Source organism: Aulonocara sp. 'chitande type north' Nkhata Bay, linkage group LG7 (assembly GCF_057382095.1).
Source record: "Aulonocara sp. 'chitande type north' Nkhata Bay isolate Kocher_YH1m ecotype deep benthic linkage group LG7, A_spYH_male_GT1.1, whole genome shotgun sequence".
Lineage (NCBI taxonomy): Eukaryota > Metazoa > Chordata > Actinopteri > Cichliformes > Cichlidae > Aulonocara > Aulonocara sp. 'chitande type north' Nkhata Bay.
Window position 1 is genome coordinate 61,798,411 of NC_141350.1, and position 21,209 is coordinate 61,819,619.

At 39.2% G+C, this 21,209-nt stretch overlaps 3 protein-coding genes across 6 annotated transcripts in view; 2 read left to right on the forward strand and 1 right to left on the reverse strand.

The window, feature by feature from the left end:
- Positions 1–320: 320 nt before the first annotated feature.
- On the reverse strand, positions 321–7,571 carry LOC147326521 (hatching enzyme 1.2). Of its 2 annotated transcripts, none has more exons than XM_086301808.1 (10): positions 7,403–7,568; positions 7,275–7,307; positions 7,109–7,174; positions 6,640–6,689; positions 6,116–6,185; positions 5,934–6,048; positions 5,197–5,369; positions 3,306–3,387; positions 3,098–3,219; positions 321–593 (listed from the first exon to the last, which is right to left on the reverse strand). In XM_086301808.1, the coding sequence occupies exons 1-10, from the start codon at positions 7,452–7,454 to the stop codon at positions 544–546; spliced, it is 813 nt and encodes a 270-aa protein (XP_086157934.1). In that variant the 5' UTR covers positions 7,455–7,568; the 3' UTR covers positions 321–543. The 2 variants fall into 2 exon arrangements, with proteins under 2 accessions (XP_086157934.1, XP_086157933.1); XM_086301807.1 differs by lacking the exon at positions 321–593 and adding an exon at positions 600–2,995 and having other exon boundaries at positions 7,403–7,571.
- Positions 7,572–7,984: 413 nt separating this feature from the next.
- zcchc9 (zinc finger, CCHC domain containing 9) lies at positions 7,985–13,199 on the forward strand. 3 transcript variants are annotated; one of them, XM_086301809.1, is made up of 6 exons: positions 7,985–8,100; positions 9,425–9,839; positions 11,533–11,683; positions 11,769–11,861; positions 12,275–12,343; positions 12,613–13,199. In XM_086301809.1, exons 1-6 carry the CDS (start codon positions 7,985–7,987, stop codon positions 12,723–12,725), a joined length of 957 nt encoding a protein of 318 aa, XP_086157935.1. In that variant the 3' UTR covers positions 12,726–13,199. The 3 variants fall into 3 exon arrangements, with proteins under 3 accessions (XP_086157935.1, XP_086157937.1, XP_086157936.1); XM_086301811.1 differs by lacking the exon at positions 7,985–8,100 and adding an exon at positions 8,153–8,176; XM_086301810.1 differs by lacking the exon at positions 7,985–8,100 and adding an exon at positions 8,193–8,614.
- Positions 13,200–19,602: 6,403 nt separating this feature from the next.
- Positions 19,603–21,209, forward strand: part of xrcc4 (X-ray repair complementing 4) — a 28,245-nt gene continuing 26,638 nt past the window's right edge. The window contains exon 1 of the mRNA XM_086301812.1: positions 19,603–19,723. The gene's annotated coding sequence lies outside the window, so the exon portion shown is untranslated. The remainder of the gene's footprint in view (positions 19,724–21,209) is intronic.

Below are 21,209 nucleotides of genomic sequence, written 5' to 3' on the forward strand. Positions count from 1 at the left end.
ACTGGTTTCTGTGGGGCCTTCTATCTTTTTATACCGGTTGCCAAACACCTTCAGGTGCATTACCGCCACCTTCTGGACTGGAGTGTGGATCAGAACAGCTTTTACACCCATGCTCTCGTGAGAATATGGGTGTTGCTCTTTAAAACCCAAATATCGCACTATAAACTACATCACCTGTATTCCTTTGTGATATTTCTTTTACCCTTAATTGAAGTCTATTTTTCTAAAATTCAGAAATTGAGTGAGTTCAGTGTGCACATCTGATCATCAAGCCTACCATTTCTTCCCCCAGAAGCCAAAAAAAGTGCAAACAATAAAGTCTTAACAAATTCTGGTTAGAGAGAAACAAAGTATTTTGGTTTATTGAACAGTGGAGATGAATCCACCAGATCCTGGCCAGCATATTTTCATTAATAGATGTGTCAGTGATGACAACTAGTTTGTTTGCTGACTGCTAGTGTCATTGTTCAGGTGCTGGAGTAGGCAGATAGAACCACAATGCTAGTAATCTGGTTCTCATAGCCTCCATCGGTGGCACCGAGATCAGACATCATCCCAGTCATGGCTTTCCTTCTCAGTTTGTTTAAGGGAATCTTGGAAAAATGAGAAACAAGCAAAGATTAAAAACAGCATTTTTTTAAACTCATTGAGTCTGCATGTATAGAATTACTAGTTAACTTTGACTTTTTAAAAATATAATAAATGGTTGTCTAATAAATGGTTTTAATAAGCTTTTAAATCTCTGGAAGTTAAACTGCTGCTATCATCTTCGTTGTACATCCAAATGCATCCTCAATAATCGAGGCAAGGAAAACCCAGAAAGGACATTCTGGGATCATCAGGTCATCGCTTTTTTTTTTTTTTTTTTTAAATTTTAATTTTGCAAACTCCAGATGAACAGAATCAGCTTTCAAGGGCATCTTTGTTGTCAGTTCAACATCCTTTGACTGCCATGTCTCGGTCAGACATCTTTTCTTTGTTTGACATTTTTCCCTCTCTGTAGTTGGTTTGCATCTTTTCAGTCCTTAATTTCTGAGACTTTAGCAGTTTCTTTAACACAGCCCCCCTCTGGCATTTTGTAATCTGTTCATTCGGGTCTTAAAGTCTATATTCTGCCACACTAGTGTTTTGGCCATTTCTGCTGGCTGACTTACATTGTGAGTCTGTTCAGAGTGAGACTTATTATTAGGTCTTTAGTTTCCTTCAGTTATTCTTATACTTGCTATTGAGGCCAGAGCTCAGGTATCTATTCCAGCTTTCAACTGTTGAATGCGGTAAGTAACAAATTACAAAGCCCACCCTATATTTCCTTACAGATTTTCCTTTATGTTGGTATTATATTGGACGGCTTACAGAGTGGTTCAGACTTTAACCAGATGTGCTACAAATTCTGGGTAAACACAAAGGTAACTGCTGATGTCCTTTGCCAATACATTTCATTGGCATATTTTATACAGTTAGGTCCATAAATATTTGTACAGAGAACTTTTTTTTTTTCTAATTTTGGATCTGCACACTACCATAATGAATTTTAAATTGAAATGCGGTTGAAGTGCAGACTTTCAGCTTTAATTCAGTGAGTTACATAAAGATTGCATGTACGTAATCCCTTAATTTCAGAGTGCAAAAGTATTTGGACAAATGGAATAACTGAAAATAAAATATTCATATCTAATACTTGGTTGAAAACCCTTTGTTGCCAATGAAAGCCTGAAGTCTTGAACTGATGGGCATCACCAGATGCTGGGTTTCCTCCTTTTTAATGCTCTGCCAGACCTTTACTGCAGCAGCTTTCAGTTTCCGTTTGTGGGCCTGTCTCAGGTTTTCAACAAATGAAATTCATGCTCAATTGGCCATTCAAGAATACGCCACTTATTTGCTTTAATAAACTCCTGGATTGCTTTGGCTGCATGTTTTGGGCCATTATCCATCTGTATAATGAAACACCACCCAATCGATTTGACTACATTTAGCTGGATATGAGCTGACAGCATGTCTATGAACACCTCAGAATTCACTGGGCTGCTTTTGTCCTGTGTCACATCACCAATGAACGCTAGTATCCCAGTGCCACTGGCACCCATGCACGACCAAGCAATGACACTGCCTGTGCCATGTTTTACAGGTGATGTGGTATATCATCATTCTGGTAGAATCTGTCCAAAGAATCCAAATCTTTTTGCATTGCTGAGTTCACTAGTACTTTCCTTCTTTCTCAGGATGTACCAAATTGTACATTTAGCCACTCCTAATATTGTAGCAATTTCTATGATTTTTTTTTTTTTTTGTTTCCGTTTTCACAGCTTCACCTGCACAGAAAATGTCTTTTACCGCATGGTTCACAGCAAAATCTTCCAAATGCAAGCGCCACATCTCAAATCAACTCTAGGCCTACTATCTTCTTAATCAATAATGGGATAATGAAGGAATTGTCCACACCTGCTCAGGAAATAGCCTTTAAGTCAATTGTCCAATTACTTTTGGTCCCTTTAAAAAAAATAAATAGCGTAGCACATGTTAAAGAACTAAAACTTCTAAATCCTTCATCCAATTTGAATGTGGATACCCTCAAATGAAAGCTGAGAGTCTACACATTATGTCCATGTCAACAATATGAATATGTTTTAGTAAACAGGCAAAACCTGTGTCAGTGTCTAAATATATATACATACGGCCCTAACTGTATATATAAATCATATGTACATATAAAATGATTAAAAATGCAAAATGGTTGTCACAAGGAAACTCACTTTTGCCACTTGGAGGGAAAACAAAAGTCCTATATTAGGCTGGGGTGCTCTTTTTAGCTAATGGATCTTTACAACTCACTTGGTTTTGGGTAAGACTTGAATTCAGAGGCATGGCTACTTTGACAGGCAGCTTGGCTGACAACTTTTTGATGGACAATCCCAGACATTTTGTTGGATCACTTTCTCCACATTAGCACCAAACAGCGCCTCGGTGCACCTTGCTAGGATTCCACATGCGATCACTTCTGGTTCCAACAAAAAATATGGTGGCCACACTAACTTTAAAGCTTCAAAATGTGGAGACCACAAATGAAATTTATGTGCAGTGAGCAGAGTTGAGAATATACCACAGCTGTAGAGACGTCGAACCCTTTCAATGTCAGTCTTTGTCAGTTTATCTCTCTGTCCCATTTCCTTCACATCTTTCTTTGGGAAGATGGTGGGCAGGCCGGTCGCTGAAAAAAAATCCCTGACACAAGAGTAATCACCTTGAAGTACCACATAACCTTTACAGAGAAACGGTTTGTTATGCATTTGTCATTTTGGGTACTGTACCTTCCATAGTGCATGATGGAGGTAGCGTCATATGGAAGAGAAAAGGTCTCGCCATCTTGCATTCTGAAGTTTTTCTCCATCCCTGAAAGACATGTGATACACAGCAAATCCAGCATGTCCAAATTAACACTGTCGGATTTGATTTCAACACTATTAAAGTGTCTATATGGGTCCACACCAGAGAGTGTTAATTTAACTCTTTTTGGAGAGTTGGTACGTTAACTCTGATTTAGTGTTAAACACCAAATCTGTCTGGAGTTGATAATTTAACACTTGGTGTTAAGAGTTTATATATTAACTCTCAAAGAGTATTTTAGTTTAACTACGTAAGAGTTATCTTCTAATTCATTCTAAAAAGCGGGAATTTTACTGTTCTGAACTTCTAGAAATTTCTTTTGGAAATAAACATTTACTAAAAAGATGCAATGGTTTTTGAAAAACATTTATTCTGAACTGTGCACCACAATTTCAAAACATTTTCTGAAAGACGTAACAGTGTACATGTTCTCACTTTCATTAGAATTTTGTTTCTCAAAAGGTCTGACATGGTAAATGCAAATAACAGCATTCTCATCACTTATTTCTTCAATACAATATGCATGTCCTTCATTCATCACTTTGTGGAACTTCAACGCACTTCTGCTCTCCCCCATATTCCATCTTCACAAGCATATCCTGTGTGGAGATCGAATAAAAATTAGTTGACACTAATTAACAGCACAAATAATCCAGTAAACAATTGCAGCACAGTAAAAAAAAAAAAGGAATCCTCTTTGAGCCATTACTTGTGTAAAGTATTTTCCCAAAAGACAAGGACACAGGCAACAGGTAATACTGAACTAAATGTAAAACCTCAACCTTTTTCATTTTTACCTAAACCGTGTGCACAAAACTCTGGAGGGATCTATGCTAACGTAGAATCCAGTCAGGACGTCTGCTACTGCTGTTTGCTCGGTTTTTTTTTGTTTTTTTTTTTTATGGGCGATCGTTTTCAGGCTTCAAGTAGCACCATTATACCAACATTTCACATTCTAGACATTGTTTTAGGTGTATTTGACCAAAGATTTGACTGAAAATTCACATGCAAGCTTTTTTTCAAGGCTGTGGTATTTGCCCGCAAACAATACCTTTCAGCTAGCTAAAACAGAATATTATGCTATCACCGAGCAACATGGCTAATGCCTTCCACACAGCTTTGTCTCAACTCCAAAGAGCCACAGAAGTAAAAGCTAATAACAATTGAAACAATCTTTGAAAAAATGACTTACCAAGCATGGCAAACAACTCAAATATGTAGAGCAAAATGTTCTGAAACGGCTTCACTTCAGCTTCGATTGGAGCCGTGCTGGGGGCGGAGTCTGTGAATTTACTCTGTTGGTGTCATAGCCCCTCTAGGAGTTCAGAGTTAAGAGGTCAAGAGTTAATGTTTCCATTGTAACACCTCCAGATTTGACAGAGAAACACTCATTTTTAACACTCGATTTTAACTACTATCATTTTACACCTCAGAGTTACATTAAAAGAATGTGACTCTGCTTAGAGTAAAATTAACTCTACTTTTGCAAGGAGACTATTAACACCAAAAAATTTAACACTTTTGAATTTGCTGTGTACTTTCCCTGAGTGTAAACAATCAATAACCCCCAAAAAGTTTTGGTAAATGCACAATGTGCAGTAAACTGTGGTGAAGCTCATCTTCCAAGATGAGAGCTGTGTTTGCCTCACACATGTAAACAGGTTCATTTTTTTATGTCAAATAAAGGGAAAGCTGGAGTTTGAAAAACACATACATACAAAACACTTTTTCTTATTGTACAAGTTCCAAGCATTATGACCATTTAGCTACCATAGCGTTTAAACAGTACAGATAATATTTGAGGAGAACCCTTACCTGGCATAATGTTGCTGTGAATAACGGTGATGTGCTGTTCACGGTCCATCCTTGTGTGTTCATGGTGGAAACCCAGAGCATGAAGAATCTCATGTGCAATGTTACCTACCATGCACTGGGGCCCAACAAAAACAGGCTGCTCGCCACCCTTTAAGCCCACAAATGACGCACAGCTAGAACAAAACTGCAGGTTAGTGTCCTGTTTTTTTGTTTTTTTTTTCTTTTAAATGAGACATCCATCTTTAAACATTAATATCTGAAAAATAAAAAGCAGTTGTTGCTGTACTTAATCTTGCCAGCAGTGAGGAGAGTCTTTTTCTTTTTAAACCAGCGTTATGTGCCTTGGTCAGGGTGCTTAAACTCACTTTCAACTGATCCATTTCCATCCTCACAGTCATGAGCTCTGAGGCATGACTGAAGTACCAAATTCACCATTTTTTCTTTTGTAGACTGACATTGCTGAGTGATTCTCTGTTACGTGATAGCAGTTACTAGATTTAGTGAAGCCTGATATAGGTTCTGAGTATGCTGACCTGCAGTACAGGCCAGAGGTTTCTGCAGCCAGGATGTCATATTGTCATGTTAAGATACAGAAACTGAATATTTCAGAAACCCAATATTTCAGAAACCCAATCAGAACACTAAGTGCTGCAGAAAACTTGGGGTGTTCAGCATACAATCTGAGCTCCAACTGCAGTTCAAACAGAGTTTAGACTGAGCTTCAGAAAACTACATACCCTGTACTGGTTTTGAAGAGCAGGTAGTTTTGCTCGATGGTTCGCTTGTGGAAGGATACACAGGTGTGTTTGGACACCATCTCCATAGCAGAGAGAATATCATCTGTGCGACTAGCTGAAAAACAAAGTGGCAGTAAGACAGACTTCTCAAAGATCCAATGAAATGCACATACTGTGCTTACCTAAATCTGGGCTAATGATATAGGGTATCTCCAGAGTTGGCCAGCTACTGCTCACTGCATTCCTGTCATTCTGCAGAAGAAATGAAATACTTAGAGTGTTCACCGACTGCCTAGTCCACATCACATCTTTGCTCAGTGTTATGAAGCTTAAATGACCTCAATGAACTTTTTCCTACGATTTTCTGGTCTTAACTGCCATGTTCATGCCCTTCTGAATTTGTTTTGTAAATTATGGTTCACATTAGACTCAAAGGAGGCAAGGCCCCACCTTGTTGTTAGTTTCTGTCATTCTGATCATGTTTGGATTCAGAACACTAGAATTATGGTGGCAAAAATGCTCAGCTGGAAGTTTACCACAGGTCCCACTAACATGGCTGTGGTTATGTCCATAATTTACAAAGAGTACGATTCTTGCAAACTTTTTTCCTAAACTCAATGTGCAGACATTTCAAACCAAATTTTGTGTAGAAGTCTGTCTGTGGATCTGTTGCCTCAGTTTTGGCATGTGTTCTCAGGTAACTCACCAACAGCACCATGTCTCCTTCTGCCAAAGCATAGTTTTTGTCCATCAGCTCTAACAGAACGACAAGAGGAGATCAGCATGAAGCTACAAAGTGCTACTACAAAGTTGTATTGTTCAATCACATTCACTTATTTTCTACCATTAGTTCATGTGATAACTTTAAGGTTTCCAGTGCTTGTTTTGAAAAGGTTTGACTATTAACTACAAATGATATCCTAAAAACTTCATAAATAACGGCTGATAAAACATTTATCAGCCACACCCTTGAGGTGCTTCCTAGTTAGCCAAAATGATCTGATCCATTAATAATCAAACTCCATCTAGAAGAATTAACTCAGCCCATATGACTAACTAACACTGAATAAACCTAGGTAGCTTGTGGCTCCTGGTTGCGCACAACTGACTGTGCGCAGTGAGGTACAGCATCATGTATGAAGAAAAAATATGACCAAAACACTGTTAGGGCTCACCTTCTAAAGTTTCTGGGTTTTCCTCCATGTAATGCACCGCCTTGATTAGCCAGTCATCTTTAAGAGCTGTAAAAACACATTTACACAGCATAACGCTCAAGAGTGTTCTGATATTTAAAATACCAGGACACTCATCCCTCCAGGCTTAAACGTGAACACATTATACCTCGTTTGGCTTCTTGTAGAGGACTGCAGTACACTGAAACACAACAGGAGAGAAAAACACCCGCTTGCTTATTTAAAGAGGAAAAATGTAATTTAAAAAAATAATCATGTTAGATGCTGACTTTTTACCGTCTTTCAGATATTCTGCACACACAAGAGCAACACAGAGTATTTGCAGCATGTTGTTTAAGGTCAGGACACAAGTGAGGCTTCCAGCTCCTCATCCTCATTAATTGCACTAAATAAAATCAGCTGTGAGCTGATGCTGCTTCCTCCTTCAGTCCTGTGAGGCTCATAGGAGGAGGTTTCACAGTTTTAATAAGGCAATACATAAATACATTTTAATATGCTAGTTTATGGTGTAGGGTTTCACACATCTATTCAAATTTTTCTGTTTTTTTTTTTTTAAAGATATCACCAAATCACAACAACAGTTACCTCAGAGTGTTTTATAGTGAAGGTAAAGGCCCTATAATAATACAGAGAAAACAGAGGAAACCACAACAGTCAGACGGCCCCCTTTTTCCTAATTTATTAATATTTATACTATATTAATATTTTATTATCAGCAGTGGAGAAAGTATAACTTTCCAAATTACACAATACACACACACACACACACACACACACACACACACATTTATATATATTTAGTTTTTTAAATGTATTTTTTAATTTCTTTATTTTTTATTATTGCGCTCATATGCAGTAATGACTCCACACCAAAGGGTGGCAGACCTGCGCCATACACATGCACACAAATCACCATTAAGAAAAAGAAAGTATTTCCGGTTTAAAAACCAAACACGGGCTGAAGACGTGGGGAGGTAACGCTATTTAGCCGAAGTTTCTTGACATTTGTAAAGACACTTTTATCAAAATGTCGAGCAGACAGGGGGTTTGGTACGTGCTCAGTGGTCGTTGACGATAGAAGAGAATAGGCTGCGGTAGTGATGCATGTTAATGTGTTAATGAGCATGTGGTTCAGCTCTACATGCGCTGGTTTGAAGCTTTGACTGATTTGGAAATGCTACACGTTCACTGCTGCGTTTAAACAACGATGAGCGGTGGAGGGGACATTAGAAACTACGCATCCTCCTTCGAAAACTTTGTACCTTGGACTGATTTGTTTTTGGACTGGCACTTTGTATTGTAAGGTTAAGCCCCAACAGCAATACGGAGAAACCCCAAACATCAGATGGCCCCTATGAGGGGAGGAAGACAGGAAGCAGACATGCAGTGGAAGAGAGCAAGAGATGAATAATAATTCATAATTAAATGCAGAGAGGTGTATTAATGTATGGTTAGTGACGATGCAACCAGTGCATCATGGGAATTCTGGTAAGATACCATATTTCTAATATGTTTATGGCTGAGTACAAAAGTCTTAATTTTCTCTGAAGTGAGGTGACTGATTGGAATCTTTGCTGCTGTTTCATTCATTATGAGGAGACTTGGAATGTTCAGTGTTTCCTCCCTGCTTCATGGTGCTGGGAGAGATCTTCAGTTGCTAGAACTCACAGACTTTAAAATCATACCTCCAACACTGTGATGTTAAAATGTCTGTCATCTCACGTCACAAAACAAAACTGTCTGAAATCTAACAGGACAACACATTTAACACTAGAGCCAGGAGGGATCATTTTAACTCCTACCTGCAATAACAGCAGTAATGATGAAGTTGTTCATTTTCATCTAATTTCTGTTCCAATTTTAAGTGGGATTTGACAATATCAGTATTTAAGATTACTTTATAAGGTTATTATGATCATTTTACAACAGCCTTCATGTCAAAAGGTGTCCAAATAACAAGGGCTACGTAACCAGGTTTACTAGTGGGGCAGCCTATTACTAGTTTAGCATTAATTTCTACGGGGTCAAAATGAGGTAGGGGTGACGCCTACTGTTGCTTTAGAAGTCATGGCTGCTATAATTGCAGCTGACCAATAGATGTTACTGGTAGGATCCATCTTTGAGGGTTTTAAGCTTCAAATCATTTTTCAGTACAACCAGGAAGTAACCTCAAAAGCTTACCAAGGCTTTATTCACCCATCTATATCTGAATGCTTTTATGAAGACGTTTGGAAATATTCCTGTTGATGAAGTGTATGTCACCACGTTTCCTTTGAAATCCTTCTTCTTGTGCTTCAGTGTTTTGTTTGCAGTCATGACGAGGTGGGCGAGAGCTAACAACGTCCACAAACACAAACCAGCGGAGGCCACCCCCTGGAGTCAGCTGAGAACAAGACGACCACCAGGAGCCGGAGGAGGCGACGGTGGCAGCAGCAGCACTGCTGGCGTTAAAGGAGTAGCTGAGAGGAATCCTCTGAGAAAGACACAGCCCAGTGGGTCTGCTATAAAGAAACCCAACGGCAAGAAAAAGCAGTACGTCAGCGAGGATGTAAACGGCTTCCTGGAGTATCTCCAGCAAACGGGGCAGCACCTGGCTAAAAAAAGTCAGGAGGGAGAGCATGAGCTCAGAGAGGAGGTGCAAAATGCTCTAAAGAAGGACAAGAAGAGGGAGGACAGGAGGATAAAAAGACAGACCAATAAGAAGAACAAAATGGTGAGTTGTTGAAAGTCTGAAACATTTTCCCAACTAAGACTTTTGGAAACTCCCAACATGTTCACAGTAGTGAAGTAGTGGTAGTAATAGTAGTAGTTCACAGTTCATTGAATTAGAATACCTACATTTGGTCTGAAAAAATAAAGTAGACACAAAAAGTGAAGAAAATTGTGTTTGGTCCATTATTTCTTTGTTTCAACAATATATAAATCTTATACAACTGGAAAGCTTGTATTTGTAAGGAAATTCCATTTGTGGTTTGAGCTGTAATCGTCTTACATCAGTTTAATGTTGTAAGGTAAAGATCCCACATAGTGCTCTCAGTACTCTTGCTGATAGATGGAAAAAAACCCAAGTTTTATCAGTTTATACATGTAATGTAAACGGAATTGGTCCTAGTATGGAAACCTGCGGAACTCCACAAGGTTAACTTGCATGAACAAATTGGAGTCTATTAGATATGATATAAACCACTGCAGCGCAGTACCTGTAATACCTACAGCATGTTCTAATACAATGTTATCATCATTTGTAACCTTCACTAAAGCCATTTCTGTGCTGGGATGAGCTCTGAAACCTGACTGAAACTCTTCAAATAAGCCATTCCTCTGCAGGTGATCTGTTAGCTGTTTAACAACTGCTCTTTCAAGGATTTTTAAGATGACAGGAAGGTTGGAGATTGGCCTATAATTACCTCAGACAGCTGGGTCAAGAGATGGCTTTTTAAGCAGTGGTTTAACTACTGCTACCTTGAAAAACTACAGTACATAGATTAATAGAGATTGGTTCGTCATATTTAAGTTTGAACATTAATTAATGGTAGGACTTCTTTGAGCAGTTATGAACAGCACGCAAAGGTGATCCTACAAGTGTTCTATGGGTTTAAGGTGAGGACTGCAGGCAGGCCATTCTATCCACTCCTGAATTCTGGGGTTAGTCTCTGATAAACCACGCTGTTTGAAGGCAAACATGTTCATGTTGGAGGATGGAGTTCGGTCTTAGACTGTGGAAAGTTAGTTAGCTGGTGAGCTATAGTTCAATAAAGATAGGGCAGGAGTGTGAGATACTGCCACCCGTGGTCATTTGGGGAGCACTGCAGTTGTTGAAATCTGCCACCACAGCCGTGAACATCACACCTGTCAGGAGGCTTCATGGTGGCTACACCTGATCTGGAAGTGACACTTTGTTCTCATTTCTTTAGCCGTAGTTGTCCAGGCTTTCTGAAGCTCCTTCAAAGTTTCAGTTTGGACGTTGGCTGCTTTTTCACTCTGCTTTAGTGTAGTTCGTGTTCCTGGCATTTTGACAGGAATCTATTAAGCCACTTCACACTGACGAACCAGTGTTGTGCCTACATGTAACTTTAGGCACAGCTTTGTTACCAGCAGCTCATCACAAAAACACACCACACTGTTTCTTTAGTTGAATCTATGAAAAAATCCTAGGATAACTAAAATAAGATAAACAAAAACAGTAAATCTCTGTGATCAATTTGGGAAGCTGTGAGTTGACATATAAATATTGAGCTCACACACTTTTCAATGAAAGTGTTCAGTGCGCATCAAACTGGTATATTTTAAAACGTTTTTAGAAGTTGTGATGTTTTTTTAAATCTTCGTGAACTTATAGAAATTCTGTTGACCCCGATGTGATCTATGATGCTCCTCTGAATCCTCACTCACGTGTCTCTTCTCAGTTCTGTTTTAACTGCAGGAAGCCCGGTCACGGGTTGGCAGACTGTCCAGAGGCTGACAGAGATGAGGAGATGGGCCGAGGCATCTGCTTCCGCTGTGGCTCCACTGAACATGAAATCTACAAATGCAAAGCTAAAGTGGACCCTGCTCTGGGTGAGGAATAAACACAGAGACTAACACCTGAACAGCTGTATCAGATTTGCCTGTAACACTGCTGTAACCATGCTGCTTCTCTCAGGTGATTACCCATATGCAAAGTGCTTTATCTGTGGTCAGACTGGACATCTGTCACGATCCTGCCCTGATAATCCCAAAGGACTTTACGCTCAAGGTAAAAAGACAGATATTCATACATCATGTCCTCGATAAGTAATTTCACACTCGCATGAGAGAGGATAGCTGGTTCCATGTTGGCAGTTTACTCAGTCTTTAAGCTACAATGGCAGGAGGTCTTCATCTAACCTTTTAGCTCTCTGAGGTAGTTTTAATCAGAAAGGAGAACATTAGCATTCAAGTGTTTGTGTTTTAAAGCGCCTTGAGGCAACTGTTACTGTGATTTGGTCCTATATAAATAAAATGGACCCAGCATGTTTTTATGCATCCGGTTCCTAAATCTGTAAAGCAGACCTATTGTGCTCATTTCTAGTTTTATATTTGTATTTTTGGAAGCTAGCTTTGCACCATTGAATGTTTAAAATAACCCTTTACGATGACAGAACTGCATCTGCATCTTGTGTTTTGCAGGAGGTTGCTGTCATATTTGTGGCTCAGTGGAACATTTTCAGAAGGACTGTCCAGAGCACCAGACTCCAAGTGAGTACCTTTGGAATTAAACGTTTGCTTTTGGGATTTCAGTGCACCTGAAAAATGATCCATTTTAGATTAGTTTGCAAAATCACTCAGAAGTCTGATATTAATTAGAGAACATCTTTGGCTTAGGAAGCTGAAAATGTAAAGGTCTGTAGGTCTATAACAAATGTGTTTCTAGCCTGTGGTGTGGTGGGTAGCTAGAAATAATGGGAAAGGATTTGGGCGGGGCATGGCTGATGTTTCTTATTCTTTCCCTCTTCATATGCTTCCAGATAATCATGTGACAGTGGGCTGGTTGTCCAACAACATGAGTGCAGACCATGAGGAAGTGCACATTCCAGTAAAGAAAGCCAAACCCAAGCAGCCTAAAGTGGTGAAGTTCTAATCACAGAACTGAGCAGTGCTAATGTGTGTCCCTCGTTGTACTTCTCTGACCCACCTCAGCTTCTGGACTTCATAAATGGACAGGTTACCCACTAACAGGGAATGAAGTCTTGTATACCACTGTATATGAATGAGATCTTTTTAATAAAAAGTTTTCCACAGCTACTTTTGATATGCTATAGTTAAGAATTCTTGTTGCAGGAAGTAGTCATAAGTGGACACAGACTAAGGCCCCTGCAATTTCCCTCAGCATATGGATTGCCCGCTCAAACAGTGGATTGTAAATTAAACAATCAGGATGTGATTGAAGGGAATTTTTATTTCACCAAGAATTTTACAGTCATCCACTGGGTTGTCTTCAGTTGTCCAATTACTTTTGAGCCTCTGAAAATCACAGGGTGTATAAAAATGGCCTAAATGGCTTGTGCAATACCTTTGTTATTAAAGCTGTCATTAAATAAAAAGTCTTTGTACAGCGGCTGTTACTTAAGGACTGTATGTGTGGATGTGGACTCCACTTGCTGCATAATCAGCACATGTGTGGTTGTGATGCTTTGTGGAGCTGCAATGTGGAAGCACGGCCACTCAGAGGCAGTACTAAGTCTTTCTAAGCTTCTGTTATGGACCAGTTAAGCTTTGGCCTGCAAAATGTAGAGAACTTATAGTCAGTAGGCTGCAGGCCTTCCTCTAAAAAATTGTGTCTTTGATTCTGACAGCGCTGAAAGTCCTGTTTTTGTTTTGCATAAAAATCTGGTACAGTGTCAACAACCAACATCTTTTTCTCTTTAAGGGGTGTTTTAAAGCTGCAAGGAAAATTTCCTTCTCATAGGCATAAGGGAATAATGTGATAATATTGCAGTGTGTTTTCAGTTTTCACAGCTCACCAGGGGGGCTTATATGACTGATCAATAAGAATGTCAGCAGTCCGACTTGATAATAAACGGAACCTCAAACATTATACACTGGCAGCTACAGAGAGGAGGCTCACAGGAAGCTTGAGGAATAACAGATCATTTTTTTGGACTTTACTCAAATGTTCACTCCAGACTTTTTCTTTCAAGATGAAGATAAATCTTTGTTTTCAGTGGAACAGCAAGGGCCTGTGTTGCACTGAAAACCTCCCCTGAGAGCACGAAGAAAAGAAATTACATCATTGATGATGCAAAAGGTTTCTTGGAAATCCAGTGCAGTCCTCGGCAGACAAAACTGCTTTAGTTGATGAGAAAAATAGTGGCTATCAATGCTGACCTGATGTAGTGCTGGCCTAGAAAGATCTTTCTTCTTGAGTTTATTTATATTAAAAAGAAAACGCTTTACATATCAGAACATAATAATCATCTACTCAACAATGAATTACAGTACTCCAGCCTAGAAGTAATAAATACATAAACTAGTTTTTCAACATCGGGATGTTTCTAATTTTAGAGATATTGTGCAAATGGAACAAAGCACTCCTACATATCTGTTTAATATGTGCATTGAAGGATATATCCTGGTCAAATACAAGCCCAAGAAAAACATCAGCAATCTAATTACTCTGGAAAGAGTTACAAAGCTCTATCCGAACAATCTAAAGTCCATCATTGTAGCCCAAGAAAAATTCTTCACGAGTGGAAAACAATTAAGACCCAAAGGTCTGACTGTGCAATGTTCAGAGAAACTGCAACAACCCTTCTTGATCTTGGACTCATTACACTACAACTTGCAAAGGTTTGTGCGATTATGACTTCTAAAAGCAACATGTCAGCACAGAATCAGAATACTTTATTAATCCCTAAGGAAATTATGTAAAAGCACAGTGTAGCTTTGCAGAGCTGCATCTAAACAAAACATTAAAAACTTCTGGAACAATAAAACCAAAGAGATGTTTGTCCATAGTAACAGCAGCACGTTTGGAGTAATGGCACAAACACCTCAGACCAGCTGTGAACACAGTGGTGGAGGATGATTTGGGCACCTTGCAGTCACTGAGCGGAGCATGAACCAAAGTTTTCTAGAGTCAAATGTGAGGCCATCTGTATGAAACTGGGTCATCTACAGGGCAGTAAATGCAAGCACAGCAGCAAATCTACAAAAGAATAACTGAAAAAAGAAAGAATCAGTGCTGCAGTGGTCCAGTCAAAGTCCAGACCTCAAACACGCCCGTACGCCTGAAAGGCTGTGATGGGACCTTCATTGAGCTGTGTATGAACAAATGCCCACAAACCTCAATGAAAAGAAGCAACACACTTACATTAAGTAGTGGAGCACAATGATGACATTGACTCGTCCCCATGCAGTTCAGTTCAATATTATTTAAATAGTGACAACAGTTGCCTCAAGTCGTTTTATGTTGTAAAGACCCTACAGTAATACACTAATGCACGGTTGAATTGTGGCTCGTGTCTAAGATAATGCAACCACAGTCTTACGTTCATATGCATTAGTCAGTTGTAACTAATCACAATTGTATGTTAAACTGATTTCATGAATTAGATCATAAAGTCCTCTGTTTCTCCATCTTCATCAGCCACATCTCTGCTTTACCTGGATGTGTTGTGTTCCTCTTCTTTCTCTGCCATTTCTCTCACCTATTCACAGCTATGGTTTTGGTTAAACCTGGATCATGCAGTCTGAGTTGGTCTCTCTCTGTGACAATAATGGACTTTAATGCCTCTGTGGAACAGATTTGGCTGGTACTCCACATGTTGTTTATGTTAGGGTTAGGTTAACATCTTGGCTTCACTTCCAAAAGAGTTAATCAAAGAAAAGTCTTACACAGGAAATTATGACAAATGTATATTTGTTTTATATGCTTGCATGTTAATGATAGTATATTTTTCACACAGTTGCTCATAGGAAGGATAGTTTCTGGAAATTGTGACACAGTAAATCATAGCAGAGTGAGTGGGGGAGAGTGGCTACCCTCATAAGACCCCCCCCCCCCCCCCCTCCCCCAAACACACACACACAGTCTGCACACAGCTGGATTCTTTCTCATGGAGGCAAAGTGAAACTGCAGCCAGACAGCTCCTGCACTGTGCCAGCTCGCAGCCCACAGTGGAGGATTACACAACTTACCAAAAAGTTTTCATCCACAGGAGAGTGTGCCTTATAACAAAAGCACAGAGGCTTCATTCTCTTATGTCTCCTGGTTCCAATTTCAGAGAAACTGAAAGGGGGCCTTTCCTCCAAGTATTGTTTTTATGATTTTGAATTGCCCAACATCTTGCCTCAGTCCTGTTCTCCTCTGAGCATGCATACATACGTAAATCTTCAGAACCTCAAGGTCATATCCCTAACTACCATAATGATGGCACCATTAAAAGTAATCATACACTACTCTTTTCGATATATTAGCAACATGGCTCAAGCATCGATGGTACAAACAGCTATCAGATGCTAATGGCTTTTTGTACATTTTTTTTGTAGTTGTTTTGTGTTTCTTTGCTGTAGTGCTGTGATATTTTGCACTCTGTACTTTTTATGCATTTCTTTGCTGTTGTATTCTTCCTCCTTTGAGTTTCTTTTTATCTATCTTCGTGTCTTATTTTATTTTTTCTGCCTCTTTTGTGTCTTTTTGGAGTCTTTCTGTCTGCTAATAATTGCGTGACTTTTTGATTTTGTGTCTCTTTGTAATCACTTTATATTTTTTTGTGCAGATTGAAGCCAGTGGTCCTTTTTGTCTTTCATTTTAAAGTTAATGCTAACCACTAACACTAACCGTGTTAGTGCAATTCTATGGATAAATGCACGTGAAATTTGTGCTGAATTTATAAGATGGTAAAAAAAAAAACATGGGCTAGTAATTATATAGCACTATTCTACTCTGAGTACTCAAAGCCTCATTCACCCAATGACTCACACATTCATACAATAACTTTTTTTCTATACCTTGTCTGACATTCTCACACATTTAGACTCTGATGAATACTTCAGGGACAACTCAGGGTTCAGTATCTTGCCAAAGGACACTTTGACTTGTGAGGAGGAGGCGAGCCACTCTACTCCCACTCTTCCTTAAAATTGAGCTTTAAAACATGTGTTTACTATTATTAATTTAACCCAACCTATGATCTGTTTCTGACCCAAGTCATGTTCTCCTTCTGTCTGCTCCTTCTAGCATAGAATCTACCTCCATCTCCCCCTATTCCAGCATAATGGCCTCCTTCACTACATCCATGAATCTTTTCTGTTTCTTTGTCTTTTTATGTCTCTCTAACTTTGTCTCCAAACTGCTAAATTGAGGCAGGCAGCCAGTGGAGTGAAGCTAGAACAGGGGTTATATGCTCTCTTTGAAGAGTTCCTGTTAAAAGTCATGCAGTATTTTGTCTCCAGAGGGTTTTGGAGTAGTCACCCAATGTGTTTGTTCAATATTCAGCTCTGTAGCCAGGTGAATCCCCATTGTGTCTTGTAGAAGCTTCTTCACAAAATCCCTCCATTCCTTCAGGAATAGTGAATATTCTTATTCTTTAAAGATCTCCCTTCTTGGTCAAGTAGTTGGTTTTCCTGATATTTCATCATTTTTATCATCTTATACTGTTCCACATTTTGAACAAAATCTTCCATCTTTTCAGTTCGTATCTCAGCCTCAGCTATTTGTCTGACTGATGTTAGTGAATCCTGATTGAAAACCATTTAGCTGTTATTTTTAAAGTTTTGTATCGACTCCAGTTAAACTTCCAGTTTCATTTACATTCATTTTAGTTTAATTTTCATTTACATTTGCCATCTTGTGCCATCGGTTCTTAGTGGTGCTTTTTTTGTTTCTTCCCATTGTCACTCCTCTTATAAGTTCAAATATTAACCAAGAGTTTTGAGAACAGCGGTTTAACATGACAAGATATGTGGGATTGGTTACTTTATGCTTTTAATTAATAAAAACATATAACCTTATAATTAACATAATAATTAGTAGATGACCTGCTTAACCCCCTCACATACAGACATCCCAAGTCTTAAAGACAAACTGGAGGACTTCTAATTCTCTGATGTTTAACGGACACAATAAGCACAGTTTTCTTTATAGTTAAATAATTTCAAGCGAATTGAAATGTAGACCTTACCACAAAACAGGGATTTAAGTTTGGTAAGCAGTTATTTCAAGAATAATGGCTTTGAGACGCTGTCCTTTCACTGATGTTCTTTCTACTATGTTAAAGCACATAGAAGTACACACAAAAGCCCACAACAGCTGTTTTTTTGTAGTGATTTACTAAAAGTGTGATCAGAAGTTCAGAGATGTATGTATGACAGATTTGATTTGGAGTAACCTGTACAGTTTCAGTTCTGATCTTGACGTTCATAACTACATGAATGGGACTGTGCTAAAAAAAAAAAGACAACCATGGTTTCCAAACGGACAGGAAATGAGTGTATGCTAAATCCCTCCCAAAACACTGTCTAATTAAACTTTCATAGCTATAACAAGGTCAGACCCAAATGCTCTCGGTTTAGTATCAGCAAAAGGCTATCCATAAAGTTTTTCTTGCAGTTGGTAATTAAGTTCCTGTGGGACTAAAACTGTTCCAGTAGCAAACTACACAAGGTCAGACACAAATACATCTGAAGCAGTGTACAGTCCAGCCTGATCTCTTTTATTCTTTCAGCCTCAGTGGGATCCATTGTTTTCTTTGCTTTTTTTATTACTTGGCTGCATTTCCTACCCTGAGGTGGAGCCTACTAATGTAACGGGTTCACTGTAACAGTAATCCCTTCCTGTTTATCTATTTGCATTTCCCACAAACCCTTCACACTACACACCCAAAATCACTGGGTTAAAAATGTTCCCAGTTTGGTTCACTGTTTACACACTTTTCTGACAGGATCAGATATAATTTCCTCTGTAACCCACTGTTGAATTGTTGGATGTTGTGAGTAATATATCCCAGAAAGTTGATTCTGTTCATCTGGATGTTGTGTTTTTAGTGGGAGAAACATTTCGTCACTCATTCAAGTGACTTCTTGTGTCAGTGCGCCCCAGGGTGGCTGTGGTTACAATGTAGCTTGCCATCACCAGTGTGTGAATGTGTGTGTGAATGGGTGGATGACTGGATGTGTAAAGTGCTTTGGTGTCCTTAGGGACTAATAAAGCGCTATACAAATACAGGCCATTCTTCACTCTCAGTTGACAGCAGGTTTCCCCAACCTAAACAGTACACTTGCATAATGACCAAAACTAGCATTACTGGCTAACAATGGGTCATGAACTCAGTTTCATAAACAGTAATATGCAAATTGTAATGGCCAATGATCAAGGGCCATGAGTACCACTCACTGAGAGTTGGAGAATGGCTGCAGTCACAGCATTTTAAGATGGTGAAAGGTGTACCCTTACCTTTACCCTGAGATTTGATTTTCACTCAGGTGTCATACACATCCTTGAACCAATGTGCTGAATCAGTGGTGTTCCAGGATAGGATAACAGAGCCCTCTCTTCCATTTCCTCTATATACAAATTGGTCACAGTGGGGGAAATTGGGGAACCAATGGCACACCCATGTTTCTGCCTATAGTACTGGTCCTTGTGTGTGAAATATGTGGCATGAAGACACTGGATAAGCTGAAGGAGGTTCTCTGCTTAGGCTACTAGCCTCCATGAACCAGTTGCAGATAAGTGGAAGAAAATGTATGCATGACATAACTGTTTATATCAAATGTGCAGTATTTTTTGGTAATAGTTTAATGAAACAGCTAGATATTCTAACTTGAGGTCTATTATATAGCAAATGCAGAAAAAAATGTTTAAGAAAGTAAATAAGCAGGTGTTCTAAAGGATATGAATGTTTGCTTGCAGGACACCTGGAGAGATGTATAATTTTTTTTTCTTTTTCTTGAGTCTTTAGTGATATTTTCGTAGTTTCCCATCATTCTTACCACACACACACACACACACACCTCATCTGTTTGGTTGCTGGATGTCGCTGGGTGATGACGTACATCCACGTTCCCGGTGCAGCTTGTCAACAAAAACCCAAAACAAATTGGCGGACGCATAAAGGTGCAGCTGAAGCGCTGAAGGTAGGGCATTAATAGATGTGCTGTTCTCATATAGATGTGAAAGAGCGCTTCTACCCTCGTGCTTGTGTTTACAAACAACCCGTGTCTCACTCTGAGCTGAGCTCGCTAGCACTTGCTAGCTGCTTGTTCTTGTCATGTTAGCATACAGTGCAGTCGCGGGATCTGTTCTCAGTGTAAACCTCAAGTTGCCGCCAGTCTTGGAAAAGCAAAGATCGCTGACGCGTTTTAATAGTTGAGACTGAGTTTGCTGCAAGAAGCACCAAGAAGTTTGTTTGATTCGGAAACAGACGTCCAACTGTGAGAAGGAGCGCATTTCTTTTAATCATTCATGGGACAGTTGTTTGGACATACATCCTAATACTTAGAGTGGACTGTGAGAAAACATTAAACGAACGGGATTTTAGTACATATATTAGTCTCCCAAATGTTGCTGCTCAGCACACTTGCTCTGTAACTAGAAATCCTGTTCAACAAAGTCTGAGTTTAAAAATAAACTCCGAGTTGATCACCTCTGAGATGGGCAACTTTGAATTTTCTGTTTGAGAGCAGCTGATCAGAGTAAATTTAATCAACTTAGAGTATGTTCACCTTGTTCACCTGCGTGCGTGAGTAAAAGCCGTCGTCAGTGGAGCTCTATATATGTTATTTTATGACGTCTGTTGTCATCATTTACTCAAATTTTCGTTAAGCTAATTATTCAGCTGTAACCTGACAGGAGCGAGATATGGGAGCCTGACGATCTGGAAAAGAGATCAGACACAGTTAGTGTGTCACCTTCTATTTTTAAATTGAGTCGGTTTTGTTAAATTACTGTTGTGTGTTTCATGGAGGAAGCCATAGTGATGCAGTGGTTAGCAGTGTTACCTCACAGCAAGAAGTTCCATACCCTGCTGCGGTCTTTTTGTTTGGAGTTCTTCATATTCTTCCTGTGTCTTTGTGGGCTCTCTTCTACTAATCCAGCTTCCTCCTACAGTACAATGACATCAATGTTATTGTGATTGGTCATTATAAAATGATCATAGGCATGAAAGTGAGTGTAAGTGATTGTTAGCCATTTACAATGGACTGGGCTAAAATACATGTAAAGGGAGTCTGCTCAAGTTTTTATTTTTCCTTTTTCAGTTTGTAAAATTCTGTGTTGATGTTTAAGAGTCGGTGATGTTTAAGGCTTTCCAAGGGTCCAATTCTGTTTGTGATCTTTAAATTAAAATAAATTATAAAGCATAACCGGCCTCTAGTCACATACATAAAATGCGATGTCAATTTTGGCTACTGTATTGGCTAAAGTGGCAACATGGCCAAGTTGAGCTTTTTACAACCATGTTATCATAACTGTGTAACTATGTAACTGCTCTAATGCACTGATACACAGCCTTTAATTAGGTCTAAACACAGGCTGTGTGCAGTGGAGAAGGTTGTTGGATTGATAAACAGCACCATGAAGCCAGACACATGTTTGAGAGCACTGCACCTTTAATTACATCTT

Bases quoted from the DNA above. Each gene is read 5' to 3' on its own strand.
- LOC147326521 (XM_086301807.1), bottom strand. From the start codon at position 7,454: ATGCTGCAAATACTCTGTGTTGCTCTTGTGTGTGCAGAATATCTGAAA. The intron at 7,175-7,274 runs GTATAATGTGTT...GTGTTTTTACAG, and splicing joins TCTACAAGAAGCCAAACGAG to CTCTTAAAGATGACTGGCTA. The intron at 6,186-6,639 runs GTGAGTTACCTG...TTTCTTCTGCAG, and splicing joins AAGGAGACATGGTGCTGTTG to AATGACAGGAATGCAGTGAG.
- zcchc9 (XM_086301809.1), top strand. From the start codon at position 7,985: ATGACTCCACACCAAAGGGTGGCAGACCTGCGCCATACACATGCACAC. The intron at 8,101-9,424 runs GTAACGCTATTT...CTTGTGCTTCAG, and splicing joins CGGGCTGAAGACGTGGGGAG to TGTTTTGTTTGCAGTCATGA. The intron at 12,344-12,612 runs GTGAGTACCTTT...ATATGCTTCCAG, and splicing joins TCCAGAGCACCAGACTCCAA to ATAATCATGTGACAGTGGGC.